Raw genomic sequence first — 24,485 nt, forward strand, 5'->3', positions numbered from 1 at the left:
TGGAGTTGAATTCGTCTTTCTGCCCCATAATTTCATTTGTATTATACCAAAGCTTTTTTTCGTCATACTTTGTCATTTATCTTGGTTTCATTAATACAATTTATTCTTCTTTTTGTTCAGTTTAGTCACACAATTTCTCAATTTACAGTAAGTTTGTCATTCGGATGGGATGTGGGGACAGACTTATTTGCCACTCCTTTTGCCTGGTGCTTCTCAACCATACAGCTTTTCAATTCCTCATCAATTCCCGGGGCCTTATCAGTTCTAACACTCTTATTCTGAAATGTGCATTTAAATACTCCCCGTTATGGATTTTACAATGGTGGAAATTCCCTCCAGCCAATGCTTTCCTTCAATCTAATGCATTTAAATCCATGATTGAGTGTGCAAGCACACACTTTAGGAGAAGCATGGATAATCGGGACGCTGCCAGGGCCTCCCAACCATCTCTACTCTGAATGCATCTTTATACACATATATTGAGTGTTCAAAACATTAAGAACACTTGCTCTTTCCATGACAGACTGACCAGGTGAATGATGATCCCTTGTAAAATCGAATTCAATTAATGTTAATGAAGGGGAGGAGATGGGTTAAAGAAGGATTTTTAAGCTTGAGGCTATTGAGACGGATTGTGTATGTGTGCCATTTTAGAAGGTGAATGAGTAAGACAATGGGATATGGTAGTAGGTGCCAGACACACCGGTTTGTGTCAAGAACTGCAACGCTGCTGGGTTTCACGCTCAACAGTTTCCCGTGTGAATCAAGAATGGCTCACCACCCAAAGGACATCCAGCTAACTTGAAGCATTGGAGTCAACATGAGCCAGCATCCATGTAGATGTTTCGACACCTTGTAGAGACCATGCCCCGACGTATTGAGGCTGTTCTGAGGGCAAAAGAGGGTGGGTGCAACGCAATATTAGGAAAGTTCTTTATTTGTACACTATCTGGAACAAATTTATTTCAAAGGTATTGGTAAGTAAATCAGTGAGATTAGTATGCTTTGTAGTCTATATGAAAAGGTGCAGTCCTGAGTCTTTGGTTATTTTTGTCTGTTCCCAGATGGTGAGGATGAGCACGGGTCACATGGAGGGAGACCTGCAGCCTCTCTACCTGCTGCTGACTGACTGTTACATCTACCTGCTGAGGAAAGGTGAGGGTTTACTGCTCACCACGCTCTCAGATACTCGTTATTTCCGTCTCACTCTCTCTCGCTCTCTAATGGTGGGTCCCGTGTGGCTCACTTGGTAGAGCATGGTTTGTGGGTTCAATTCCCACAGGGGGAACAATAAAAAATAAAAAAATGTATGCACTCACTGTAAATTGCTCTGGATAAGAGCAACATTTGGTGGTGGCTTTTGACTTTGCTTGTCATGCTGTCTCTCGCTCTCCCTTTCTCTCGCTCTTTCAGGTGCAGCAGAAAAGCCCTATACAGTGGAGGATGCCATCTCTTACAATGAGTTGGACTATGTCTCTGTGAGTTGTCTACACTGCTGGGATATGTTTTCTACTGTCAAGATTGTCTGTGACTGGTTTCTTGTAATGTCACATGGTTATCTTTTCTGCAAGCGCGCAATAGGTTTTCTTCCAGGTTAGCTTGAAGGTTGTCTTGGTCAATGTTTAGCGTCAGGGTCATGCAGGATCCTTAAATTATAAGGTTCATGAGGTCAGATGGTTCATGAGTTTACTAGGTTCAGGTCATTCTAGTTGTTGTTTATGTGAATTCCAATATGGCCGACAATCACGCAGCCATTTTGAAAGCCATTGTCCCTGTGACTGTCTTTCATTCGACTTAAACATGTTCAAATACAAATTGTCGGTCTTATATGGACAAATGTGCAGCAGCTGGAATTTAAGAAAGTGAATGCCCAATTCTTATTTTATGTTCTACAGTTATGTAATGGAATTGATTTTCCAGATAGTATGGATGCCACCATGTCATTTTAGGCTATGAAGCACTTTGGGCTGTTTAATGGAAGTGATTGAAGGAAGCCTTAACAATTTTCATAAAAATGTAAAAGTTGGTTTTATATAGCACATTTGCTTCACGACCATCACCTAAAAAGATGATGGACAGAAGAGGGAAAACGACAAGAAGGAAGAGTTATTGTCAATGTCCATTCCACTAAGTTGTGATATTGTCCCTGTCTGTCTCTCAGGTGGGCGTGGACCAGCAGACGGTCACGCTGGTCTGCACAAACCGAAGACGGCAGTTTCTCCTGGACACATCCGACTCCTCGTTGACTATGTGAGTGCTTCCTCTCCTCTGCCCTGCTCTCCCCTTCTCCCTGGCGGCATCTTTATAGTCTAAGGTGGCTTCCTCTCCCATTTCCTTTCCTCCAAATGCACGGACACTAAAGGGCTGGACTGAGAAAGCAAGTTCCTAGTTGGCACGCCCTCACTTAGATCATGTTTTCATATCAGTATAGATGAAGGAGAGGAGACCAGTAGTAGAAATCACTCTCTTTATCCCTCCCTCTCTTTTCTAATCCAGCATGCTCTTTTTTCTTCTCTCTCTATCCTTCAGCTGGTTCCTGGCAGCCCTGAAGTCGGCCATGATTAAGGGGTGCAGGGAGCCTCCTTACCCCTCGGTGCTGACCGACGCCACCATGGAGAAACTAGCCCTCACTAAGTTTGTCTCCCAGGAGTCTCACTGTGAGGTGAGGAACACCGATATCTAGCTAGGCCAGCACACTAACATAATTTCTCAAGGACTGTCATGTAAATGAAAGACAAATGTCATGTTGAAAAATGCCTGGATACTGATTTATGCTCAAGAAGTGAAATCTAAATTTGATTGGAATCAAATTACAAGAGGCACTTAACCGTCATAAATTATGGATTTAATTTGATGGAGTGGTTATATGCATCAGTAGACATCACCAGCTCAATCATATGTGTTCTACAGTATACACTACCGTTCAAAAGTTTGGGGTCATTTAGAAATGACCTTGTTTTTGAAAGAAAAGCACTTCATTTTGTCCATTTTAACATCAAATTGATCAGAAATACAGTGTAGACATTAATGTTGTAAATGACTTGTAGCTGTAAACAGCAGATATTTAATGGAATATCTACATGGGCGTACAGAGGCCCGTTATCAGCAACCATCACTCCTGTTCCAATGGCACGTTGTGTTAGCTAATCCAAGTTGATAATTTTATAAGGCTAATTGATCATTAGAACACACTTTTGCAATTATGTTAGCACAGCTGAAAACTGTTGTCCTGATTAAAGAAGCAATAACACTGGCATTTGAGGGTTCGATTACAGGCTCAAAATGACCAGAAACAAAGAACTTTCTTCTGAAACTCGCCAGTCTATACTTGTTCTGAGAAATGAAGGCTATTCCATGTGAGAAATTGCCAAGAAACTGAAGATCTTGTTCAATGCTGTTCATAGAACAGTGAAGAGGCGTCTCCGGGATGCTGGCATTCTAAGCGGAGTTCCAAAGAAAAAGCCATTTCTCAGACTGGCCAATAAAAATAAAAGATGGGCAAAAGAACACTGACACTAGGAACTCTGCCTAGAAGGCCAGCATCCCTGAGTTGCCTCTTCACTGTTGGTGTTTTGCGGATACTGTTTAATGAAGCTGACAGTTGAGGACTTGTGAGGCGTCTGTTTCTCAAACTAGACACTATAATGTACTTGTCCTCTTGCTCTGTTGTGCACCAATGCCTCCCACTCCTCTTTCTACTCTGGTTAGAGCCAATTTTCGCTGTTCTATGAAGGGAATAGCACACAGCGTTGTACGAGATCTTCAGTTTCTTGGCAATTTCTAGCATGGAATAGCATTAATTTCTAAGAACAGGAATAGACTGACGAGTTTCAGTTAGTTGTTTCTGGTCATTTTGAGCCTGTAATCGAACCCACATGCTGATGCTCCAGATACTCAACTAGTCTAAAGAAGGCCGGATTTATTGTTTCTTTAATCAGAACAACAGTTTTCAGTCTTGGAATACAGGAGTGATGGTTGCTGATAATGGACCTATGTAGATATTCCATAAAAAATCTGCCATTTACAGCTACAATAGTCATTTACAACATGAACAATGTCTACACTGTATTTCTGATCAGTTTGATTATTTTAATAGACAAAAATTCAGCTTTTCTTTCAAAAGCAAGGACTCTTCCAAGTGACCCCAAACTTTTGAATGGTAGTGTATATTCCCAACACATATAACAATGAGTAGTAGACAAATTATAGAATTGTTTACTGACACTGTGTGTCTCTGTAGGTTTCTGAAGTGGTCATCCGCCTGTATTCTTTGGTCCACTGGGAGGACCCCATGGATGTGACTCTGGCCCCCCAGACAGCATTGGTGGGTGCTGGAGACTCCTCCAGCACTAAAGAGGGCCCCTTACTCTACAGAGCTGGCACCACCTACCTGGGCAAGGAGCTGTGGAAGAGCTGTTACCTCGTACTGAGGTATGTATGGGCAGCCATAGGCTTTTAGTGGAGCAATATGCAGAAATCCCTCCACCATTGCCTGGTTGCTAAAATTCTGAACTGTTTCCATTATTTCAGTTTGTGACAAAACAAGTCATGTCTAAACTGCTGTGAAATATATTTTCAATAACCAAAAATAAGATAATTTTTAGCTATTTGAAGCCGGTGTACTTAAGGCTGGGGAGCATAGAAATAGCGCACATAGAACGGATCCTCTGCTTATCAGACTTTCAGTCAGAATGACAGATCTATAGCTCACATTTCTATGTGCATTTGGTCGGGTCGTCCACAAAGCTACACATTACGCCTTTTAATATAACCAATCAAATTTCAATAAATCAAATGTGTTTATAAAGCGAAACCACTCGAGGTGAAAGAATGGCTAGACCTCAGCCATTGCACCAGCTGTTGTCATTGGCTGTTCTATTGTAAGAAATCAAATCAAATTTATTTATATAGCCCTTTGTACATCAGCTGATATCTCAAAGTATTGTACAGAAACCCAGCCTAAAACCCCAAACAGCAAGCAATGCAGGTGTAGAAGCACGGTGGCTAGGAAAAACTCCCTTGAAAGGCCAAAACCTAGGAAGAAACCTAGAGAGGAACCAGGCTATGTGGGGTGGCCAGTCCTCTTCTGGCTGTGCCGGGTGGAGATTATAACAGAACATGGCCAAGATGTTCAAATGTTCATAAATGACCAGCATGGTCGAATAATAATAAGGCAGAACAGTTGAAACTGGAGCAGCAGCACGGCCAGGTGGACTGGGGACAGCAAGGAGTCATCATGTCAGGTAGTACTGAGGCATGGTCCTAGGGCTCAGGTCCTCTGAGAGAGAAAGAGAGAATTAGAGAGAGCACACTTAAATTCACACAGGACACCGGATAGGACAGGAGATGTACTCCATATATAACAAACTGACCCTAGCCCCCCGACACAAACTATTGCAGCATAAATACTGGAGGCTGAGACAGGAGGGGTCAGGAGACACTGTGGCCCCATCCGATGACCCCCCCTGGACAGGGCCAAACAGGAAGGATATAACCCCACCCACTTTGCCAAAGCACAGCCCCCACACCACTAGAGGGATATCTTCAACCACCAACTTACCATCCTGAGACAAGGCTGAGTATAGGCCACAAAGATCTCCGCCACGGCACAACCCAAGGGGGGGCGCCAACCCAGACAGGAAGACAGGAAGACCTCCTAGGGGACGGTATGAGAGAGCTCTAGTAAGCCAGTGACTCAGCCCCTGTAATAGGGTTAGAGGCAGAGGAATCCCAGTGGAAAGAGGGGAACCGGCCAGGCAGAGACAGCAAGGGCGGTTCGTTGCTCCAGAGCCTTTCCGTTCACCTTCACACTCCTGGGCCAGACTACACTCAATTATATGACCCACTGAAGAGATGAGTCTTCAGTAAAGACTTAAAGGTTGAGACCGAGTTTGCGTCTCTCACATGGGTAGGCAGACCATTCCATAAAAATGGAGCTCTATAGGAGAAAGCCCTGCTTCCAGCTGTTTGCTTAGAAATTCTAGGGACAATTAGGAGGCCTGCGTCTTGTGACCGTAGCGTACGTGTAGGTATGTACGGCAGGACCAAATCAGAGAGAGAGGTAGGAGCAAGCCCATGTAATGCTTTGTAGGTTAGCAGTAAAACCTTGAAATCAGCCCTTGCCTTGACAGGAAGCCAGTGTAGGGAGGCTAGCACTGGAGTAATATGATCACATTTTTTGGTTCAAGTCAGGATTCTGGCAGCCGTATTTAGCACTAACTGAAATTTATTTAGTGCTTTATCCGGGTAGCCGGAAAGTAGAGCATTGCAATAGTCTAACCTAGAAGTGACAAAAGCATGGATACATTTTTCTGCATCATTTTTGGACAGAAACTTTCTGATTTTTGCAATGTTTACGTAGATGGAAAAAAGCTGTCCTTGAAACAGTCTTGATATGTTCTTCAAAAGAGAGATCAGTGTCCAGAGTAACGCCGAGGTCCTTCACAGTTTTATTTGAGACGACTGTACAACCATTAAGATTAATTGTCAGATTCAACAGAAGATCTCATTGTTTCTTGGGACCTAGAACAAGCATCTCTGTTTTGTCCGAGTTTAAAAGTAGAAAGGTTGCAGCCATCCACTTTCCTTATGTTTGAAACACATGCTTCTAGCGAGGGCAATTTTGAAAATTGTGAAAACAGTATTGGTCCTAAAACGGAACCTTGAGCAACACCGAAATTTACAGTTGATTTGTCAGAGGACAAACCATTCACAGAGACAAACTGATATCTTTCCGACAGATAAGATCTAAACCAGGCCAGAACTTGTCCGTGTAGACCAATTTGGGTTTCCAATCTCTCCAAAAGAATGTGGTGATCGATGGTATCAAAAGCAGCACTAAGGTCTAGGAGCACGAGGACAGATGCAGAGCCTCGGTCTGATGCCATTAAAAGGTCATTTACCACCTTCACAAGTGCAGTGTCAGTGCTATGATGGGGTCTAAAACCAGATTGAAGCATTTCGTATACATTGTTTGTCTTCAGGAAGGCAGTGAGTTGCCACGCAACAGCCTTTTCTAAAAATTTTTGAGAGGAATGGAAGATTCGATATAGGCCGATTTTAGTTTTTTATATTTTCTGGGTCAAGGTTTGGCTTTTTCAAGAGAGGCTTTATTACTGCCACTTTTAGTGAGTTTGGTACACATCCGGTGGATAGAGAGCCGTTTATTATGTTCAACATAGGGCCAAGCACAGGAAGCAGCTCTTTCAGTAGTTTAGTTGGAATAGGGTCCAGTATGCAGCTTGAAGGTTTAGAGGCCCTGATTATTTTCATAATTGTGTCAAGAGATATAGTACTAAAACACTTGAGTGTCTCTCTTGATCCTAGGTCCTGGCAGAGTTGTGCAGACTCAGGACAACTGAGCTTTGAAGGAATACGCAGAGGAGTCTGTAATTTGCCTTCTAATAATCATGATCTTTTCCTCAAAGAAGTTCATGAATTTATTACTGCTGAAGTGAAAGCCATCCTCTCTTGGGGAATGCTGCTTTTTAGTTAGCTTTGCGACAGTATCAAAAATGAATTTCAGATTGTTCTTATTTTCCTCAATTAAGTTGGAAAAATAGGATGATCGAGCAGCAGTAAGGGCTCTTCGATACTGCACGGTACTGTCTTTCCAAGCTAGTCGGAAGACTTCCAGCTTGGTGTGGCGCCATTTCCTTTCCAATTTTCTGGAAGATTGCTTCAGAACTCGGGTATTTTCTGTATACCAGGGAGCTAGTTTCTTATGAGAAATGTTTTTAGTTTTTAGGGGTGCAACTGCATCTAGGGTATTGCGCAAGGTTAAATTGAGTTCCTCAGTTAGGTGGTTAACTGATTTTTGTCCTCTGGCGTCCTTGGGTAGACAGAGGGAGTCTGGATGGACATCAAGGAATCTTTGTGTTGTCTGTAAATTTATAGCATGACTTTTGATGTTCCTTGGTTGGGGTCTGAGCAGATTATTTGTTGCAATTGCAAACGTAATAAAATGGTGGTCCGGTAGTCCCGGATTATGAGGAAAAACATTAAGATCCACAACATTTATTCCATGGGACAAAACTAGGTCCAGAGTATGACTGTGACAGTGAGTAGGTCCAGAGACATGTTGGACAAAACCCACTGAGTCGATGATGGCTCCGAAAGCCTTTTGGAGTGGGTCTGTGGACTTTTCCATGTGAATATTAAAGTCACCAACAATTTGAATATTATCTGCTATGACTACAAGGTCCGATAGGAATTCAGGGAACTCAATGAGGAATGCTGTATATGGCCCAGGAGGCCTGTAAACAGTAGCTATAAAATGTGATTGAGTAGGCTGCATAGATTTCATGACTAGAAGCTCAAAATACAAAAACTTCTTTTTTTTTTGTAAATTGAAATTTGCTATGGTAAATGTTAGCAACACCTCCGCCTTTGCGGGATGCACGGGGGATATGGTCACTAGTGTAGTCAGGAGGTGAGGCCTCATTTAACACAGTAAATTCATCAGGCTTAAGCCATGTTTCAGTCAGGCCAATCACATCACGATTATGATCAGTGATTAGTTCATTGACTATAATTGCCTTTGAAGTAAGGGATCTAACATTAAGTAGCCCTATTTTGAGATGTGAGGTATCATGATCTCTTTCAATAATGACAGGAATGGAGGTGGTCTTTATCCTAGTGATATTGCCAAGGCGAACACCGCCATGTTTAGTTTTGCCCAACCTTGGTCGAGGCACAGACACGGTCTCAATGGGGATAGCTGAGCTGACTGTGCTGGTGGCAGACTCCACTATGCTGGCAGGCTGGCTAACAGCCTGTTGCCTGGCCTGCACCCTATTTCATTGTGGAGCTAGAGGAGTTAGAGCCCTGTCTATGTTGGTAGATAAGATGAGAGCACCCCTCCAGCTTGGATGGAGTCCGTCACTCCTCAGCAGGTCAGGCTTGGTCCTGTTTGTGGGTGAGTCCCAGAAAGAGGGCCAATTATCTACAAATTCTATCTTTTGGGAGGGGCAGAAAACAGTTTTCAACCAGCGATTGAGTTGTGAGACTCTGCTGTAGAGCTCATCACTCCCCCTAACTGGGAGGGGGCCGGTTTACTGAAGCCCCCTTTACTGACTTAAATAGCAGCCAAATCAGCCTGTTACTAACCCTTAGTAAAAATAAAATAAAAATTGTGTTGACCAGATACAATGCCATTTTACAGTAAAAGAACATTGACAACTGACTTTCTGCATGCTTAAAGGGAAGGACATTCAACAAGCACAGCCCTTACGCAAATGACTGATGATTGGCTGAGAGAAATTGATGATTAAAAGATTGTGGGAGGTGTGTTACATTTCGGCGCAGCTTTTGACATTATCGATCATAGTCTGCTGCTGATAAAACGTATGTGTTATGGCTTTACACCCCCTGCTATATTGTGGATAAAGGATGACATGTCTAACAGAACACAGAGGATGTTCTTTAATGGAAACCTCTATAACATAATCCAGGTAGACTCAGGAATTCCCCAGGGCAGCTGTCTTGGCGCATTTTTTTTCAATCTTTACTAATCAAATCAAATTGTATTTGTCACATACACATGGTTAGCAGATGTTAATGCGAGTGTAGCGAAATGCTTGTGCTTCTAGTTCCGACCATGCCGTAATATCTAACAAGTAATCTAACCTAACAATTTCACATCTACCTTATACACACAAGTGTAAAGGAATGAATACGAATATGTACATAAAAATATATGAATGAGTGATGGTCGAACAGCATAGGCAAGATGGTATAGAGTACAGTATATACATATGAGATGAGTAATGTAGGGTATGTAAACATTATATAAAATGGCATTGTTTAAAGTGGCTAGTGATACATTTATTACATCAGTTTTTCCATTATTAAAGTGGTTAGAGTTGAGTCAGTATGTTGGCAGCAGCCACTCAATGTTAGTGATGGCTGTTTAATCTGTTGCGACGAGCAATCCCGTATCCGGGAGCGTAATTATAGCCTCAAGCTCATTACCATAACGCAACGTTAACTATTCATGAAAATCGCAAATGAAATGAAATAAATATATTGGCTCACAAGCCTTTTGTTAACAACACTGCCATCTCAGATTTTCAAACAATGCTTTTCAACCATAGCTACACAAGCATTTGTGTAAGAGTATTGATAGCTAGCATAGCATTAAGCCTAGCATTCAGCAGGCAACATTTTCACAAAAACAAGAAAAGCATTCAAATAAAATCATTCACCTTTGAAGAACTTCGGATGTTTTCAATGAGGAGACTCAGTTAGATAGCAAATGTTCAGTTTTTCCAAAAATATTATTTGTGTAGGAGAAATCGCTCCGTTTTGTTCATCACGTTTGGCTAAGAAAAAAAAAACGAAAATTCAGTCATTACAACGGCAAACTTTTTTCCAAATGAACTCCATAATATCGACAGAAACATGGCAAACGTTGTTTAGAATCAATCCTCAAGGTGTTTTTCACATATCTATTCGATGATAAATCACTCGTGGCAGTTTGGTTTCTCCTCTGAACAAAATGGAAAAATGCACGCACCTGGAGATTACGCAATAGTTTCGACGGAGGACACCGAGCGGACACCTGGTAAATGTAGTCTCTTATGGTCAATTTTCCAATGATATGCCTACAAATACGTCACAATGCTGCAGACACCTTGGGGAAACAACAGAAAGTGTAGGCTCATTCCTTGCGCATTCACAGCCATATAAGGAGACATTGGAACACAGCGCATTCAAAATCTGGCTCACTTCCTGTATGAAATTTCATCTTGGTTTCGCCTGTAGCATTAGTTCTGTGGCACACAGTTTTGGAAACGTCAGAGTGTTTTCTTTCCAAAGCTGTCAATTATATACATAGTCGAGCATCTTTTCGTGACAAAATATCTTGTTTAAAACGGGAACATTTTTCATCCAAAAATGAAATACTGCCCCCAGAGGTTCAAGAGGTTAATAGTCTGATGGCCTTGAGATAGAAGCTGCTTTTCAGTGTCTCGGTCTCAGCTTTGATGCACCTGTACTGACCTCGCCTTCTGGATGATAGCGGGGTGAACAGGCAGTGGCTTGGGTTGTTGTTGTCCTTGATGATCTTTTTGGTCTTCCTGTGACATCAGATGGTGTAGGTGTCCTGGAGGCACTAATGACATGGCTTTGAGTAAAGTCATTGTGTCTGTATGCGGATGACTCAACACTATATACGTTAGCTACTACAGCAACTGAAATGATTGGAACACTTAACAAAGAGCTGCAGTTCGTTTCAGAATGGGTGGAAAGGAAAAAGTTCGTCTTAAATATTTCAACAATTAAAAGCATTGTATTTGGAACATGTCATTCACTAAACCTCAACTAAATCTTGTAGTTAATATTGTGGAAATTGAGCAAGTTGTGGTGACTAAACTGCTTGGAGCAACCCTGGATTGTAAACTGTCATAGTCAAAACATGTTGATACAACAGTAGCTAAGATGGGGAGAAGTCTGTCCATAATAAAGCGCTGCTCTGCCTTCTTAACAACTCTATCAACAAGGCAGGTCTTACAGGCCCTACTTTTGTCTCACCTGGACTAATGTTTGGTCATGTGGTCAGGTGCTGCAAAGAGGGACTTAGGAATATTACAATTGGTCAGGACAGGACAGCACGACTGGCCCTTAAATGAACACAGAGAGCTAACATTTAATATATTATATATGTCAATCTCTCCTGGCTCAAAGTCGATGAGAGGATGACTTCATCACTACTTGTTTTTGTAAGAAGTGTTGACAAGCTGAATGCACAGAGGTGTCTATTTTTAAACTATTAGCACACAGCTCGGACACCCATGCATACCCCACAAGACATACCACCAGAGGTATCTTCACAATTCCCAAGACCAGAACAGACTATGGGAGGCGCACAGTACTACATAGAGCCATGACTACATGGAAGCAGTAGAATCAGATTTAAGAAACAGCTAAAAATACACCTTATGGAACAGCTTGGGGAATGTGAAGAGACACAGGCACACACATGCTAGCACACAAACTTTACACAGAAGTATATTGTAATGTTTTGTAATGTAAATATGTAGTGGTGCAATAATGTTATATTATGTACTGTTTGTTACCTTTTATTTTATGTGTGATGTAAGTGCCTTACTGTGTTTGGACCCCAGGAAGAGTAGCTGTTGCCTTGGCTTGGGGATCCCTAATAAATACAAAGGTCAAGAATCTGCGTCTCTCACATGGATAGGCAGACCATTCCATAAAAATGTAGCTCTATAGGAGAAAGCCCTGCTTCCGGCTGTTTGCTTAGAATTTCTAAGTACAATAAGTAGGCCTGCGTCTTGTGACTGTAGCATATGTGTAGGTATGTACGGCAGGACCAAATCAGAGAGATGGGTAGGAGCAAGTCCATGTATGCTGGGATCGATGGTGTCAAGCGGCATTAAGAGCGTGGTCTCAGTACTATGATGGGGTCTAAAAGAGACTGGATCCTTTCGTATTTATTTTTCTTCATGATGGCAGGAAGTACATTCGATATAGGCCGGGTTTTTAGTTTTTAACGTTTTCCGGTTTAAGGTTTTGCTTTTTCAGGAGAGGCTTTATTACTACCACTTTTAGTGAGTTTGGTACACATCCGGAGGATAGGGAGACGTTTATTATGGTTAACACAGGAATTAGCTATTTCAGTAGTTTAGTTGGAATAGGGTCCAGTAGGGAGCTGGAAGGTTTAGAGGCCATGACTATTTTCATAAATGTGTCGAGAGTTTCAGGATTAAAAAAAAAACTCCATCTCCATTGATCCTAGGTCTTGGCAGTTCTGTGCAGACTCAGGACAAATGCATTTTAGAGTCCTTAATTTGCTTTCTAATGATCAAATCAAATGTTATTTGTTACATGCGCTGAATACAACAGATGTAGACCTTACAGTGAAATGCTTACTTACAAGCCCTTAACCAACAACCAAAATACCTAAAAAGAGAAGTAAGAGATAATAATAATAAATAATTAAAGAGCAACAGTAAATGACAATAGCGGGGCTATATACAGCGGGTACCAGTACAGAGTAAGTGTGTGGGGGCACCGGTGTTGAGGTAATTGAGGTAATATGTACAGTAGGGCAAAAAAGTATTTAGTCAGCCACCAATTGTGCAAGTTCTCCCACTTAAAAAGGTGAGAGGCCTGTAACAAATCCTACAATGGGATTTTTCTGGATTTTTTTTCTAATTTTGTCTGTCATAGTTGAAGTGTACCTATGATGAAGATTACAGGCCTCTCATCTTTTTAAGTGGGAGAACTTGCACAATTGGTGGCTGACTAAATACTTTTTTGCACCACTGTATGGGTAGGTAGAGTTATTAAAGTGACTATGCATAGATAATAACAGAGAGTAGCAGCAGCGTAGAAGGGTGCGGGGGCAATGCAAATAGTCCGGGTTGCCATTTAATGAGTCTTATGGCTTGGTGGTAGAAGCTGTTTAGAAGCCTCTTGGACCTAGACTTGGCGCTCAGGTACTGCTTGCTGTGCGGTAGCAGAGAGAACAGTCTGACTCTGGTGGCTGGAGTCTGACCATTTTTAGGGCCTTCCTCTGACACTGCCTGGTATAAAGGTCCTGGATGGTGGAAGCTTGTGATGCACTGGGCTGTACGCACTACCCTCTGTGCCTTGCGTTTGGAGGCCGAGCAGTTGCCCTACCAGGCAGTGATGCAACCTGTCAGTATGCTCTCGATGGTGCAGCTGTAAAACCTTTTGAGGAACTGAGGACCCATGCCAAATATTTTCAGTTGCCTGAGGGGAAATAGGTTTTGTCGTGGCCTCTTCACGACTGTCTTGGTTAATGAGTTCATTACTGCTGAAGTGAAGGCCATGACTTGGGCTTTGCGACATAACATTTTTGGAGGGGATTTTTGTTTTTATTCTCCTCAATCCGTTTGGGAAAAGTAGGCAGATCGAGCAGCAGTGAGGGCACTTCGATATTGCACGGTATTGTCTTTCCAAGCTTGTCGGAAGTCTCCCAGTTTGGTTGAGCGTCATTTCCATTCCAATGTTGGACAAAACCCACTGGATCAATGATGGCTCAGAAAGCCTTTTAGTGGGTCTGTGGAGTTTTCCATGTGAATATTGAAGTCACCAAAAATGTTAATATTATATGCCATGACTACGAAGTCCGATTTGAGAAATTCAGGGAACGCTGTATAAAGTGATTGACAATAGCTATATAAAGTGATTGATTAGGCTCCATAGATTTCATGACTTGAAGTTCAAAAGACAAATGCATTCATTTTTTTCTAGATCGAGGCACCGACACGGGGGTCTCAATGGGTAAAGCTGTGCTGACTACACTGACTGTGCTAGTGGCAGACTCCACTAAGCTGTCAGGCTGGCTAACTTTGTGGAGTTAGTGCCCTGTCTATGTTGATAGAGAAGACGAGAGTACCCCCCCAACTTGAATGGAGCCAGCACCCCCAGCAGGCCAGGCTTGGTCCTGTTTGTGGGGGAGTCCTAGAAAGAGGGCCAGTTATCTACAAATTCTATCTTTTATGAGGGTCAGAAAACAGTTTTCAACCAGCGTTTGTTGTGCAAGTCTGCTGTAGAGCTCATCATTCCCCATAACTGGGAGGGGGCCATAGAAAATAACTTGATTCCAACACATCTTTCTAGCTAAGTTACAAGCTGAAGTTATTTTGCGCTTGGTGACCTGACTGTTTCATCCTAACATTGTTAGTGCCTACGTGGACAACATACCCCTATGCCATCTACACGTGCCTGTTTCAGCCTTAGCCAGCACCATCTTCAGATTAGCCTTTATGTTGGTAGCCCTGCCCCCCGGTAAACAATGTATGATCGCTGGATGATTATTTTTAAGTCTAATATTGCTGGTAATGGAGTCTCCAATGACTAGGGTTTTCAATTTGTGGGAGGGAGTCTTCGGCAGCTCAGAGACATGAGAAGGCTCGGGCTCTGACTCAGTGGGGAAAACAGGGTGAAAGTTAATATCGCCTGAGTGAGCGGCACCGGTGGAGCATGCCGGCATTGCTTTCCTGAAGCCATGAGAAAATGATCTGGCTGCTGGGACTGTGCAGGGGGATTAACACAACTACCTGTATTTATTGGTAGCACAGACGCTGTATCATTCTTTCCAACACTTAAATTGCTCTTGCCTAACGATTTGCATCTGATGCAGAGCTTGCAACTCTGCTATCCTCACCATAACGTGATAGTTCTTCTGTATATTATGAGTACAGCGAATGCAATGAGAAGGCATAATGTTACTTAGCTTTTTTCGGCTGGAGGTGGTCCGGCAGAACTATGTCCAGGTAAAGTGTCCAGGGTGAAAAAGTTGTGAGGACAAAGCTAAGGCATTGGTAAATTTAGTTTCAATACAGTTTGATTAAGTTATTAAGAGTAAAAGGCCAAATACCAACAAGCAGTATGTAGACTGTTGTGGAAATGTCCTGTATTACCAAATGAGGAGAGTTACAAACCACACACCAGTCAGAGTTATACTTAAACTTCATCTTTAATAATATGAGCTTTACAATAGCCCTTTGACTTTCAACAACTCACTATCTATAATTAATTGTTGAGAGTCCCAACATAATGGCAATTGAGATTTTTATAGCAAAGATACACCCCTCTCAACTTACATGACGAACCACAGATCTTAGGATCTCTTCACAAAGGGCCTTTTACTTGAGAAAGGAGTATCCCTTAGCCAGATTGCATTCGCTATAAATTATCGCTCAGTTTGGTTTCTAAAACGAGTTTCTAATCTCGTTCCTGGTACATCATAGTACCAAAACATTACCTCATCCAAGGCATAATTGAATTGTCAATTATTCTCAATTGTCAACTCTTAATACTCCCATCTCAAGTAAACCCCCTCTTCTCCCCACTCCTGGACAAGCTCACTGAGGGGAGTGACTTGCACACAGACATTGTGGAGTCAATTAATTGGTTCCCCCCTTAATCATGCCATCCCTTCACATGGTTTAACAGATACATTCACATATGAAGACAAAGTCCCATCCTGTCCTCTTCCCTTTCTGATATTCTGCATAGCACCAGAGACATGTAAAAGACAATCCTGACCTCTCCCCTCTCTGGGCCCCAAATGACTGAGCCTCAGCTTTAAAAAAAATGCAACTGCCAACACTATAGTCCAAAAGGATACATTCTAATGACAAGTATCTCACATAAGCATATTAGATAAATAAAACATCTTATTAATCTATGTTACCCAACTAATTCTGATTCCTCCGCCACAAGACAACAGCTTGTTATTAGACATTATAAAGGCTCATACATGCTTAAAACAAGTAATAAAGCATCATAACTGAATGCTTTAAGTGTTACCGATTTTACATATCTGCCCCTTACATTTGTAATAGAATGTTGTGTAACTTTACTTTAACAGGTTGAAGTATGGCTACAATAACCATTTAACATGTTGTTCTTATTTTAATGAAACTGCAATATTAAATGTAATAATATAATGCTAATCATACATTTCATATGAATAGCTCTTTCATACATTACATACAATAATATATTTCAATAATGTGATCCTCTTGTTCAGCAATGGGAATCTGTACCAGTATACAGAAAAGAGTGATGCGACACCACTGATGTCCATCACTATGGGGTAAGTCATACTGTGTTACTGCTCATAATCATGTGTGCTGTGTCTGTTTATGGTGGGGTAATTTTCTCAAGAGAATGGATTTGTGGCTAGAGCTTTTATGGGTCAAGTGGTTAGAACAAGTGGACTGGGTTCAAACATAGTTGATCACACTTATTTTGCTGAATCATCCGAAGTCATTGTTTAGGAAATACCCATAGATACTACATCTATTGCTATGAAAATAAAATGTTTTACCCTCTCTTATTTAATTGGAAATAGTAGGCTATGGTTCACTTCATCTTTTAATTGTTGTTTGACCATCTATGTGTACTCTCTATTTTTCTTAATCGAGGGGTGAGCACTGCGGAGGTTGCCGGCGCTCCAACAGCACAGAGCTGCCTCATGCCTTCCAGGTGATCCTCACAGAGCGGCCTCCTCTGGTGCTGAGCGCTGACAATGATGGAGACATGTCCGACTGGATGCTGGTGCTCTGCCAGTCAGTCTCCAAAGGGGTGAGGACACACACGCTGCACTCTGACACAGATGCACTTTGACTCACACACGCCGTGTATACATACACACTCACATATCACCTACATACTTCCCAGCACATGTTTAAAACTCGCCTCATGGCTGTTTGGCTTTGCTCACAGCCCTGTGGGAAAATTAGTGACCATGCATGGCTATACATGCAGATTTTACCATGTTTTTGGCATGAGGAGCAGAATACCCTAGTAGTATTCAAAACCTTTGTATGCACACCATGTTAAATCAAATGTATTTATATAGCCCTTCGTACATCAGCTGATATCTCAAAGTGCTGTACAGAAACCCAGCCTAAAACCCCAAACAGCAAGCAATGCAGGTGTAGAAGCACGGTGGCTAGGAAAAACTCCCTAGAAAGGCCAAAACCTAGGAAGAAACCTAGAGAGGAACCAGGCTATGTGGGGTGGCCAGTCCTCTTCTGGCTGTGCCGGGTGGAGATTATAACAGAACATGTCCAAGATGTTCAAATGTTCATAAATGACCAGCATGGTCGAATAATAATTAGGCAGAACAGTTGAAACTGGAGCAGCAGCACGGCCAGGTGGACTGGGGACAGCAAGGAGTCATCATGTCAGGTAGTCCTCGGGCATGGTCCTAGGGCTCAGGTCCTCCGAGAGAAAGAGAGAATTAGAGAAAGCACACTTAAATTCACACAGGACACTGAATAGGACAGGAGAAGTACTCCAGGTATAAAAAACTGACCCTAGCCCCCGACACATAAACTACTGCAGCATAAATACTGGAGGCTGAGACAGGAAGGGTCAGGAGACACTGTGGCCCCATCCGAGGACACCCCCGGACAGGGCCAAACAGGAAGGATATAACCCCACCCACTTTGCCAAAGCACAGCCCCCACACCACTAGAGGGATATCTTCAACCACCAACTTACCATCCTGAGGTCAAGGCCGAGTATAGCCCACAAAGATCTTTGCCATGGCACAACCCAAGGGGGGGCGCCAACCCAGACAGGATGACCACGTCATGTCGTTACTTCTCTCCCACCTTTTGAGTACAGTTCCTCCAGATTAAATCGATGGTTCACTGCAGAAAAGGGATCTTTCCATGATTTTAAATCTTGAATTCCAGATTATTTTTATTTTGTTTATCAGTAGCTCTTAAGTACATAGGCTAAATACAGTTGAAGTCAGAAGTTTACATACACCTTAGCCAAATACATTTAAACTCCGTTTTTCACAATTCCTGACCTTTAATCCTAGTAAAAATTCCCTGTTTTAGGTCAGTTAGGATCACCACTTTATTTTAACAATGTGAAATGTCAGAATAATAGTAGAGTGATTTATTTCAGCTTTTATTTCTTTCATCACATTCCCAGTGGGTCAGAATTTACATACACTCAATTAGTATTTGATAGCATTGCCTTTAAATTGTGTAACTTGGGTCAAACGTTTCGGGTAGCCTTCCACAAGCTTCCCACAATAAGTTGGGTGAATTTTGTCCCATTCCCCCTGACATAGCTGGTGTATCTGAGTCAGGTTTGTAAGGCCTCCTTACTCACGCACTCTTTTTCAGTTCTGCCCACAAATTTTCTATGGGATTGAGGTCAAGGCTTTGTGATGGCCACTCCAATACCTTGACTTTGTTGTCCTTAAGCCATTTTGCCACAACTTTGGAAGTATGCTTGGAGTCATTGTCCATTTGCGACCAAGCTTTAACTTGCTGACGGATGCCTTGAGATGTTGCTACAATATATCCACATAATGTTCCTCCTCATGATTTCATCTATTTTGTGAAGTGCACCAGTCCCTCCTGCAGCAAAGCACCCCCACAACATGATGCTGCCACCCCCGTGCTTCACGGTTGGGATGGTGTTCTTCGGAGTGCAAGTCTCCCCCTTTTTCCTCCAAACATAACGATGGTCATTATGGCCAAACAGTTCTATTTTTGTTTCATCAGACCAGAGGAAATTTCTCCAAAAAGTACGATCTTTGTCCCCATGTGCAGTTGCAAACCGTAGTCTGGCTTTTTTATGGTGGTTTTGGAGCCGTGGCTTCTTCCTTGCTGAGCGGCCTTTCAGGTTATGTCGGTATAGGACTCGTTTTACTGTGGATATAGACACTTTTGTACCTGTTTCCTCCAGCATCTTCACAAGGTCCTTTGCTGTTGTTCTGAGATTGATATGCACTTTTCACACCAAAGTACGTTCATCTCTAGGAGACAGAACACGTCTCCTTCCTGAGCGGTATGACAGCTGCGTTGTCCCACTGTGTTTTTACTTGTGTACTATTGTTTGTACAGATGAACGTGGTACCATCAGGCGTTTGGAAATTTCTCCCAAGGATGAACCAGACTTGTGGAGGTCTACAATTTATTTTCTGAGGTCTTGGATGATTTTCTTTTGATTTTCCCATGATGTCAAGCAAAGAGGCACTGAGTTTGAAGGGAGGCCTTGAAATACATCCTCAGGTACACCACCTCCAATTGACTCAAATTATGTCAATTAGCCTATCAGAAGCTTCTAAAGCATGACATCTTTTTCTGGAATTTTCCAAGCTGTTTACCTTTTGCGTGTAGGGGGCAGTATTTTCGTTTTTGGCTAAAAAACGTACCCAAAGTAAACGGCCTATTTCTCAGCCCCAGAAACTAGAATATGCATATAATTGTCAGATTAGGATAGAAAACACTCTAAAGTTTCCAAAACTGTAAAAATATTGTCTGTGAGTATAACAGAACTGATATTGCAGGCCAAAGCCTGAGTAAAATCCAATCAGGAAGTGCCTCTTATTTTGAAACCTCTCTGTTCCTATGCATGCCTATCCTCCATTTAAAGGGATATCAACCAGATTCCTTTTTCTATGGCTTCCCTAAGGTGTCAACAGTCTTTAGACATAGTTTCAGGCTTTTATTTTGAAAAATGAGCGTGAAAGATCACATTGCGTAAGTGGATATGTGGGGCCCCGAGTGAGTTTTGCGCAACTGAGTAAAGCCGCCATTGTTCCTCCCGCTGTTATTGAAAAGCCTACACACTCGGTTGATATATTATCGAAAATATATTTTAAAAACAACATGAGGATTGATTATAAAAAACATTTGACATGTTTCTGTGGACATTATGGATATTATTTGGAATAAATGTCGTGACCGCTCTTTCCTGTGGATTTCTGAACATAACGCGACAAACAAACGTCGGTATTTTGGGTATAAAAATAATCTTTATGGAACAAAAGGAACATTTGTTATTTAACTGGGAGTGTCTTGAGTGAAAACATCCGGAGATCATCAAAGGTAAACTATTTTTTTGATTGCTTTTCTGATTTTCGTGACTTAGCTACTTAATGCTTAGTGTACATAATGTTATTCTATGCTATCGATAAACTTACACAAACGCTTGGATTGCTTTCGCTGTAAAGCATCATTTTAAAATCTGAGACGACAGGTGGATTAACAAAAGGCTAAGCTGTGTTTTCCTATATTGCACCTGTGATTTCATGAATATGAATATTTTTTAGTAATAATATTTGACTGTGGCGCTATGCTATTCAGCGGTTGCTGATGACAATTATCCCACTACCGGGATGGGTAGCGTCAACAAGTTACAGCCACAGTCAACTTAGTGTATGTAAACGTCTGACCCACTGGAATTGTGATACAGTGAATTGTAAGTGAAATAATCTGTCTGTTAGCAATTGTTGGAAAAATGTATTGTGTCGTGCACAAAGTAGATGTCCTAACCGACTTGCCAAAACTATAGTTTGTTAACAAGACATTTCTGGCGTTGTTGAAAAACAAGTTTTAATGACTCCAACCTAAGTGTATGTACACTTCTGACTTCAACTGTATGTCTGTATTTTAGAATTATATTAGACTGGTTTCCCTAGATGACCCCCCCCCAATATAAATGTTTTCATTATTTACCCCTCTCTCTGTTACTGCAGGTGATCCCCCAGGGAGTGCCGCCCACGCCGTGTATCCCCTGCTGCCTGGTGGTGACGGACAGGGAGCTGCTGACATGCCACCAGGACTGCCAGACCAGCTTCTTCCGCTCACTGGGCGGAGCTGAGCTCTCTGACATTCGTTCAGTCAGCCTGGAGGATGACAAGGAGTATTGTGTTGTTGTGAGTGACCTCACGCCTGCCTAACCTCTGACCAAATGGCGGTTGTCCTCACTCTCCTGTGCTCTCTAGTCTTTTCTTTCTGTGTCTCAATTAAATTCTCAGAACAAATTGAATTTGTTCTATTGAACATGCCACCACTATAAAGGCATTTTATTTATATGAAGAATATTGTAGATAATAGGCTGAATCTACCGCACACCCAAAAACGATTAGTAAAGGTGCTGGAGGCAAAATGCTAAACTGGAGAAACAGGAAAAAGTCTCTGCATACTTCCAGTCTGATGGAAATGTATTTTAAAAGTAGATGAGCTATCATGAAGGTCGACTGACTGAAAGCTCAGCTACTATTAAAATACATTTGCATCTGACTGGAAATGTGCAGATACTTTTTCCTGTTTCTCAAATTATATGAAGAATGCCTTGGGTCCTCCTGTTTTGATTATCAACTAACACCTTAACCTTCAAACTGGAAAGATGCGCATCCCATCCATTTTTCTTCTCAATTAAATATTACTGTTAATCCCTGAGGGGAAATTAGAAAGGCATTGACAGGTATTGGAGTTGACTATTTATCTTGCCCCATACTCTTTTTCTCTAACATTCTTTCATTCTCCCTTTATCTTTTTCTCTTTCTTTCACTCTCTACTCTCTCCCTCTGCATGTCTCTTGTCTTGACCTCTCCCTCACATTCTCTTCCCATCTCTCTTTCTTTGTGTGTAGGAGTTTGCATCAGACCGAGCTCAGTTCCTGCCTCCCTGGGTGCTGTACTTCAGTGGCTGTGAAGAGAGAGACCGCCTGCTGGAGGCACTAGAGAGTGTCTGGAGAGACATTTTCCAGGTAAGGTAGAGAAGAATGGAAGAGGAAAGGATTTGCTGTGACGGTAAAAGCATTATATCAATAACATGATTTCCTGTGTCTCAATCTCTTTCTCACACTTTTTGTCCCCCACCCCTCTTTCATTTTCTTGTGATGATCCAGGTGTGTCTGCCTCGTAGGAGGGTGTCAGAGCCGTTGGTGCAGAAGCATTGTGGCGATGCCCTGGCTCTGATGAGGAGCGCCTGGCAGAGGAGTGACAGCCTTGCCCGGGGACGCGCCCAGAGAGAGCCCTGGTGCTGACGGACAAACAGACAGGTGGACGGACATATAGGACAAAAGGCTTTCACTAGCACTCCTACGGACCAGTATTTTCTATGAGGATTTTTTTCGATCATTGAATGGCATTTGTTTGGGAGAGTTTTAATGGAATTCACACCAAACCTGTTAATTATGACAATCGCCAAATAGAGGGAAACACACTCCGTTTTGTGTACATCATGAAGATTATAAGTATACGAGGGGTCGCATCATCACCAGAGGTAGCGAGACGAATGTCAGTTTGAATCTCAGTTCACACTCCTGGCCTTCACAAATATCAAGCCTTTCCTCTTGTCATTGAGACAGACGTTAGGGTAGGAAGTGCACCCCTTACCCTATAGAATAAGACGTTGTTCGCAAACAGCTTTAAGGTGTTATTTTGAACCTTAACGACTGCACAACGTTTATAGTGTGGTGTATGGCACAGTATAGTATTGACTTATATTATAATCAATCCGTACTCAAATGTACATTTCCCATCCCTCCATGAATCCAGACATACATTGGTTTCCGCTTATATAGGTTGTCTATTGAAAAATACCTCACAAAACTCAACCCTTCTCTCCAATGCACAGGTTGTGATGGATATTTTGCTCAAGGATCGACGGTCACTTGAAGTGGCCTAAACTATGAAGAATGTCTATGGAGAGTTTACCACTTGGACTGTGACGTTAACAGCACTCGTCTATTGCCTTTGTCAGCCATGTTGGTTTACCATTGTTTTTTTTAGTTATGATGGTTTGGCAGGTCAAAGTCAGTATTGGAGTATCATAGCGGGGAATGGGCTAACCTAGCATGGATATACTTTTAACAAGAAGGATGAGAGGAGAGACTAACTTGCCATCGAATGCGAGATTGCACATTGCTTTTGGGTTTGGTCCATGTTGTTCGATTTTGAGGGGACTGATAAGTTCATTGGGGTTGTGTGCAAAGTTCATGTTCAGTGTTGCGTTTTAATTTTAAGCAAATAGTTGTTTATTTGTAACACGACTTGTTATGGTAGTGTAATTGTGTGCAATTTATAAAGGGGATAAGTTTACTTTAATTTTATTGTTTTTGTTCTAGTCTTTGTTATTTGAGTGAGTACTCCTTTATCAGGTGAGTGTCTGTCATTGCATTTTTAGATGTTGAGAGTGGCCTGGTCAAGATGTGGGAAGTGTCAATGTCGTTATGTTCTACGTCTGGTGGAGGTATCAGTGCATCCCTACTTTATTATTCTCCCTGTAGTTTTGATGTTGCTCAGAAGAGAAGGTCGTCGTTAGTTATTTCGTCCCATTGGGAGAACACTCAATGAAGTGGTAAAATCGCTGTTGAGACACAACAGACCATTGCTTGTAGTTATACTACAATCAATCAATATGCATTAGGGAAAAAATCTAGTTGACTAGTGATTATACTACTTCATTCATATGATTTGTCATTGCATTAATCCAATTTACCCCTGAAACAATCTATCCCCAACCTCATATTCTATTCATACATAAGTAAACGCAAATCATCCTCACAAATATTATTTTGACAATGTAGCTAATTGCTGATGTAGACATGTCAAAATTCAATTTTTGTGTTGCTATTGGCGAGAGGAGAATTTATCCAATGCCATTGCTATCCTGGAATTGCTATCCTGGAATTGCTCTATCATCAGGAGAAGGTTTCTGGAGGCTTTCAGTGCCCTTAATCATGTGCCCTTTTTCATTACCTTAATTTGATTGGAGATAATGGCCTCAGGCCCAATTTTTACCAAATAAAGTATTACTCTTGAATGTGGCCTTATACTGCTGTTGAGAATTGGGCTTCTGACAAGTCATAATACACACACTGTTTAAGTGTCAGTATAAGACCTATGTGTGTTCCTTGTCTAACCATTGCATTATAGTAATAGTAGTAAACATATTCTCTGCTTTGAGCATTGTGGTCTTGCCTCTATTCTGCTTTTTCTGAAGGCGTGGGAAGCCAACATCCTAGCATTTTGCATCTCAGGTTAGAAATGGTACAAATAATTTAAATGTAGTAGCCTAGATCCCATGCAGAAAAGACTCAACACCTCAAGCCAGGGGTAACCGTGTCCTACATTTTAGTTTCGACTGACTTGTCATTTTATATCTCCTTTCGTCTTTTGTTGGTACCTATCCTATACTTAAGTCTATTTTAGAGAA

General features: G+C 41.8%; 1 protein-coding gene across 3 annotated transcripts in view; it reads left to right on the forward strand.

Annotated features, from left to right (window-relative positions):
* LOC110532374 (pleckstrin homology domain-containing family M member 2) overlaps positions 1 to 24,230 on the forward strand; it is a 52,912-nt gene extending 28,682 nt beyond the window's left edge. For all 3 annotated transcript variants that reach the window (XM_021616223.2, XM_021616224.2, XM_021616225.2), the window contains 10 exons: positions 1,065 to 1,155; positions 1,414 to 1,478; positions 2,162 to 2,250; positions 2,530 to 2,662; positions 4,241 to 4,431; positions 16,532 to 16,597; positions 16,929 to 17,088; positions 21,017 to 21,196; positions 21,916 to 22,032; positions 22,174 to 24,230. In XM_021616223.2, the coding sequence (XP_021471898.2) occupies positions 1,065 to 1,155; positions 1,414 to 1,478; positions 2,162 to 2,250; positions 2,530 to 2,662; positions 4,241 to 4,431; positions 16,532 to 16,597; positions 16,929 to 17,088; positions 21,017 to 21,196; positions 21,916 to 22,032; positions 22,174 to 22,311 (1,230 nt within the window). In that variant the 3' untranslated portion in view covers positions 22,312 to 24,230. The remainder of the gene's footprint in view (positions 1 to 1,064; positions 1,156 to 1,413; positions 1,479 to 2,161; positions 2,251 to 2,529; positions 2,663 to 4,240; positions 4,432 to 16,531; positions 16,598 to 16,928; positions 17,089 to 21,016; positions 21,197 to 21,915; positions 22,033 to 22,173) is intronic.
* The last annotated feature ends 255 nt before the right edge of the window (positions 24,231 to 24,485 follow it).

Source organism: Oncorhynchus mykiss, chromosome 9 (genome assembly GCF_013265735.2).
Source record: "Oncorhynchus mykiss isolate Arlee chromosome 9, USDA_OmykA_1.1, whole genome shotgun sequence".
Classification (NCBI taxonomy): Eukaryota; Metazoa; Chordata; class Actinopteri; order Salmoniformes; family Salmonidae; genus Oncorhynchus; species Oncorhynchus mykiss.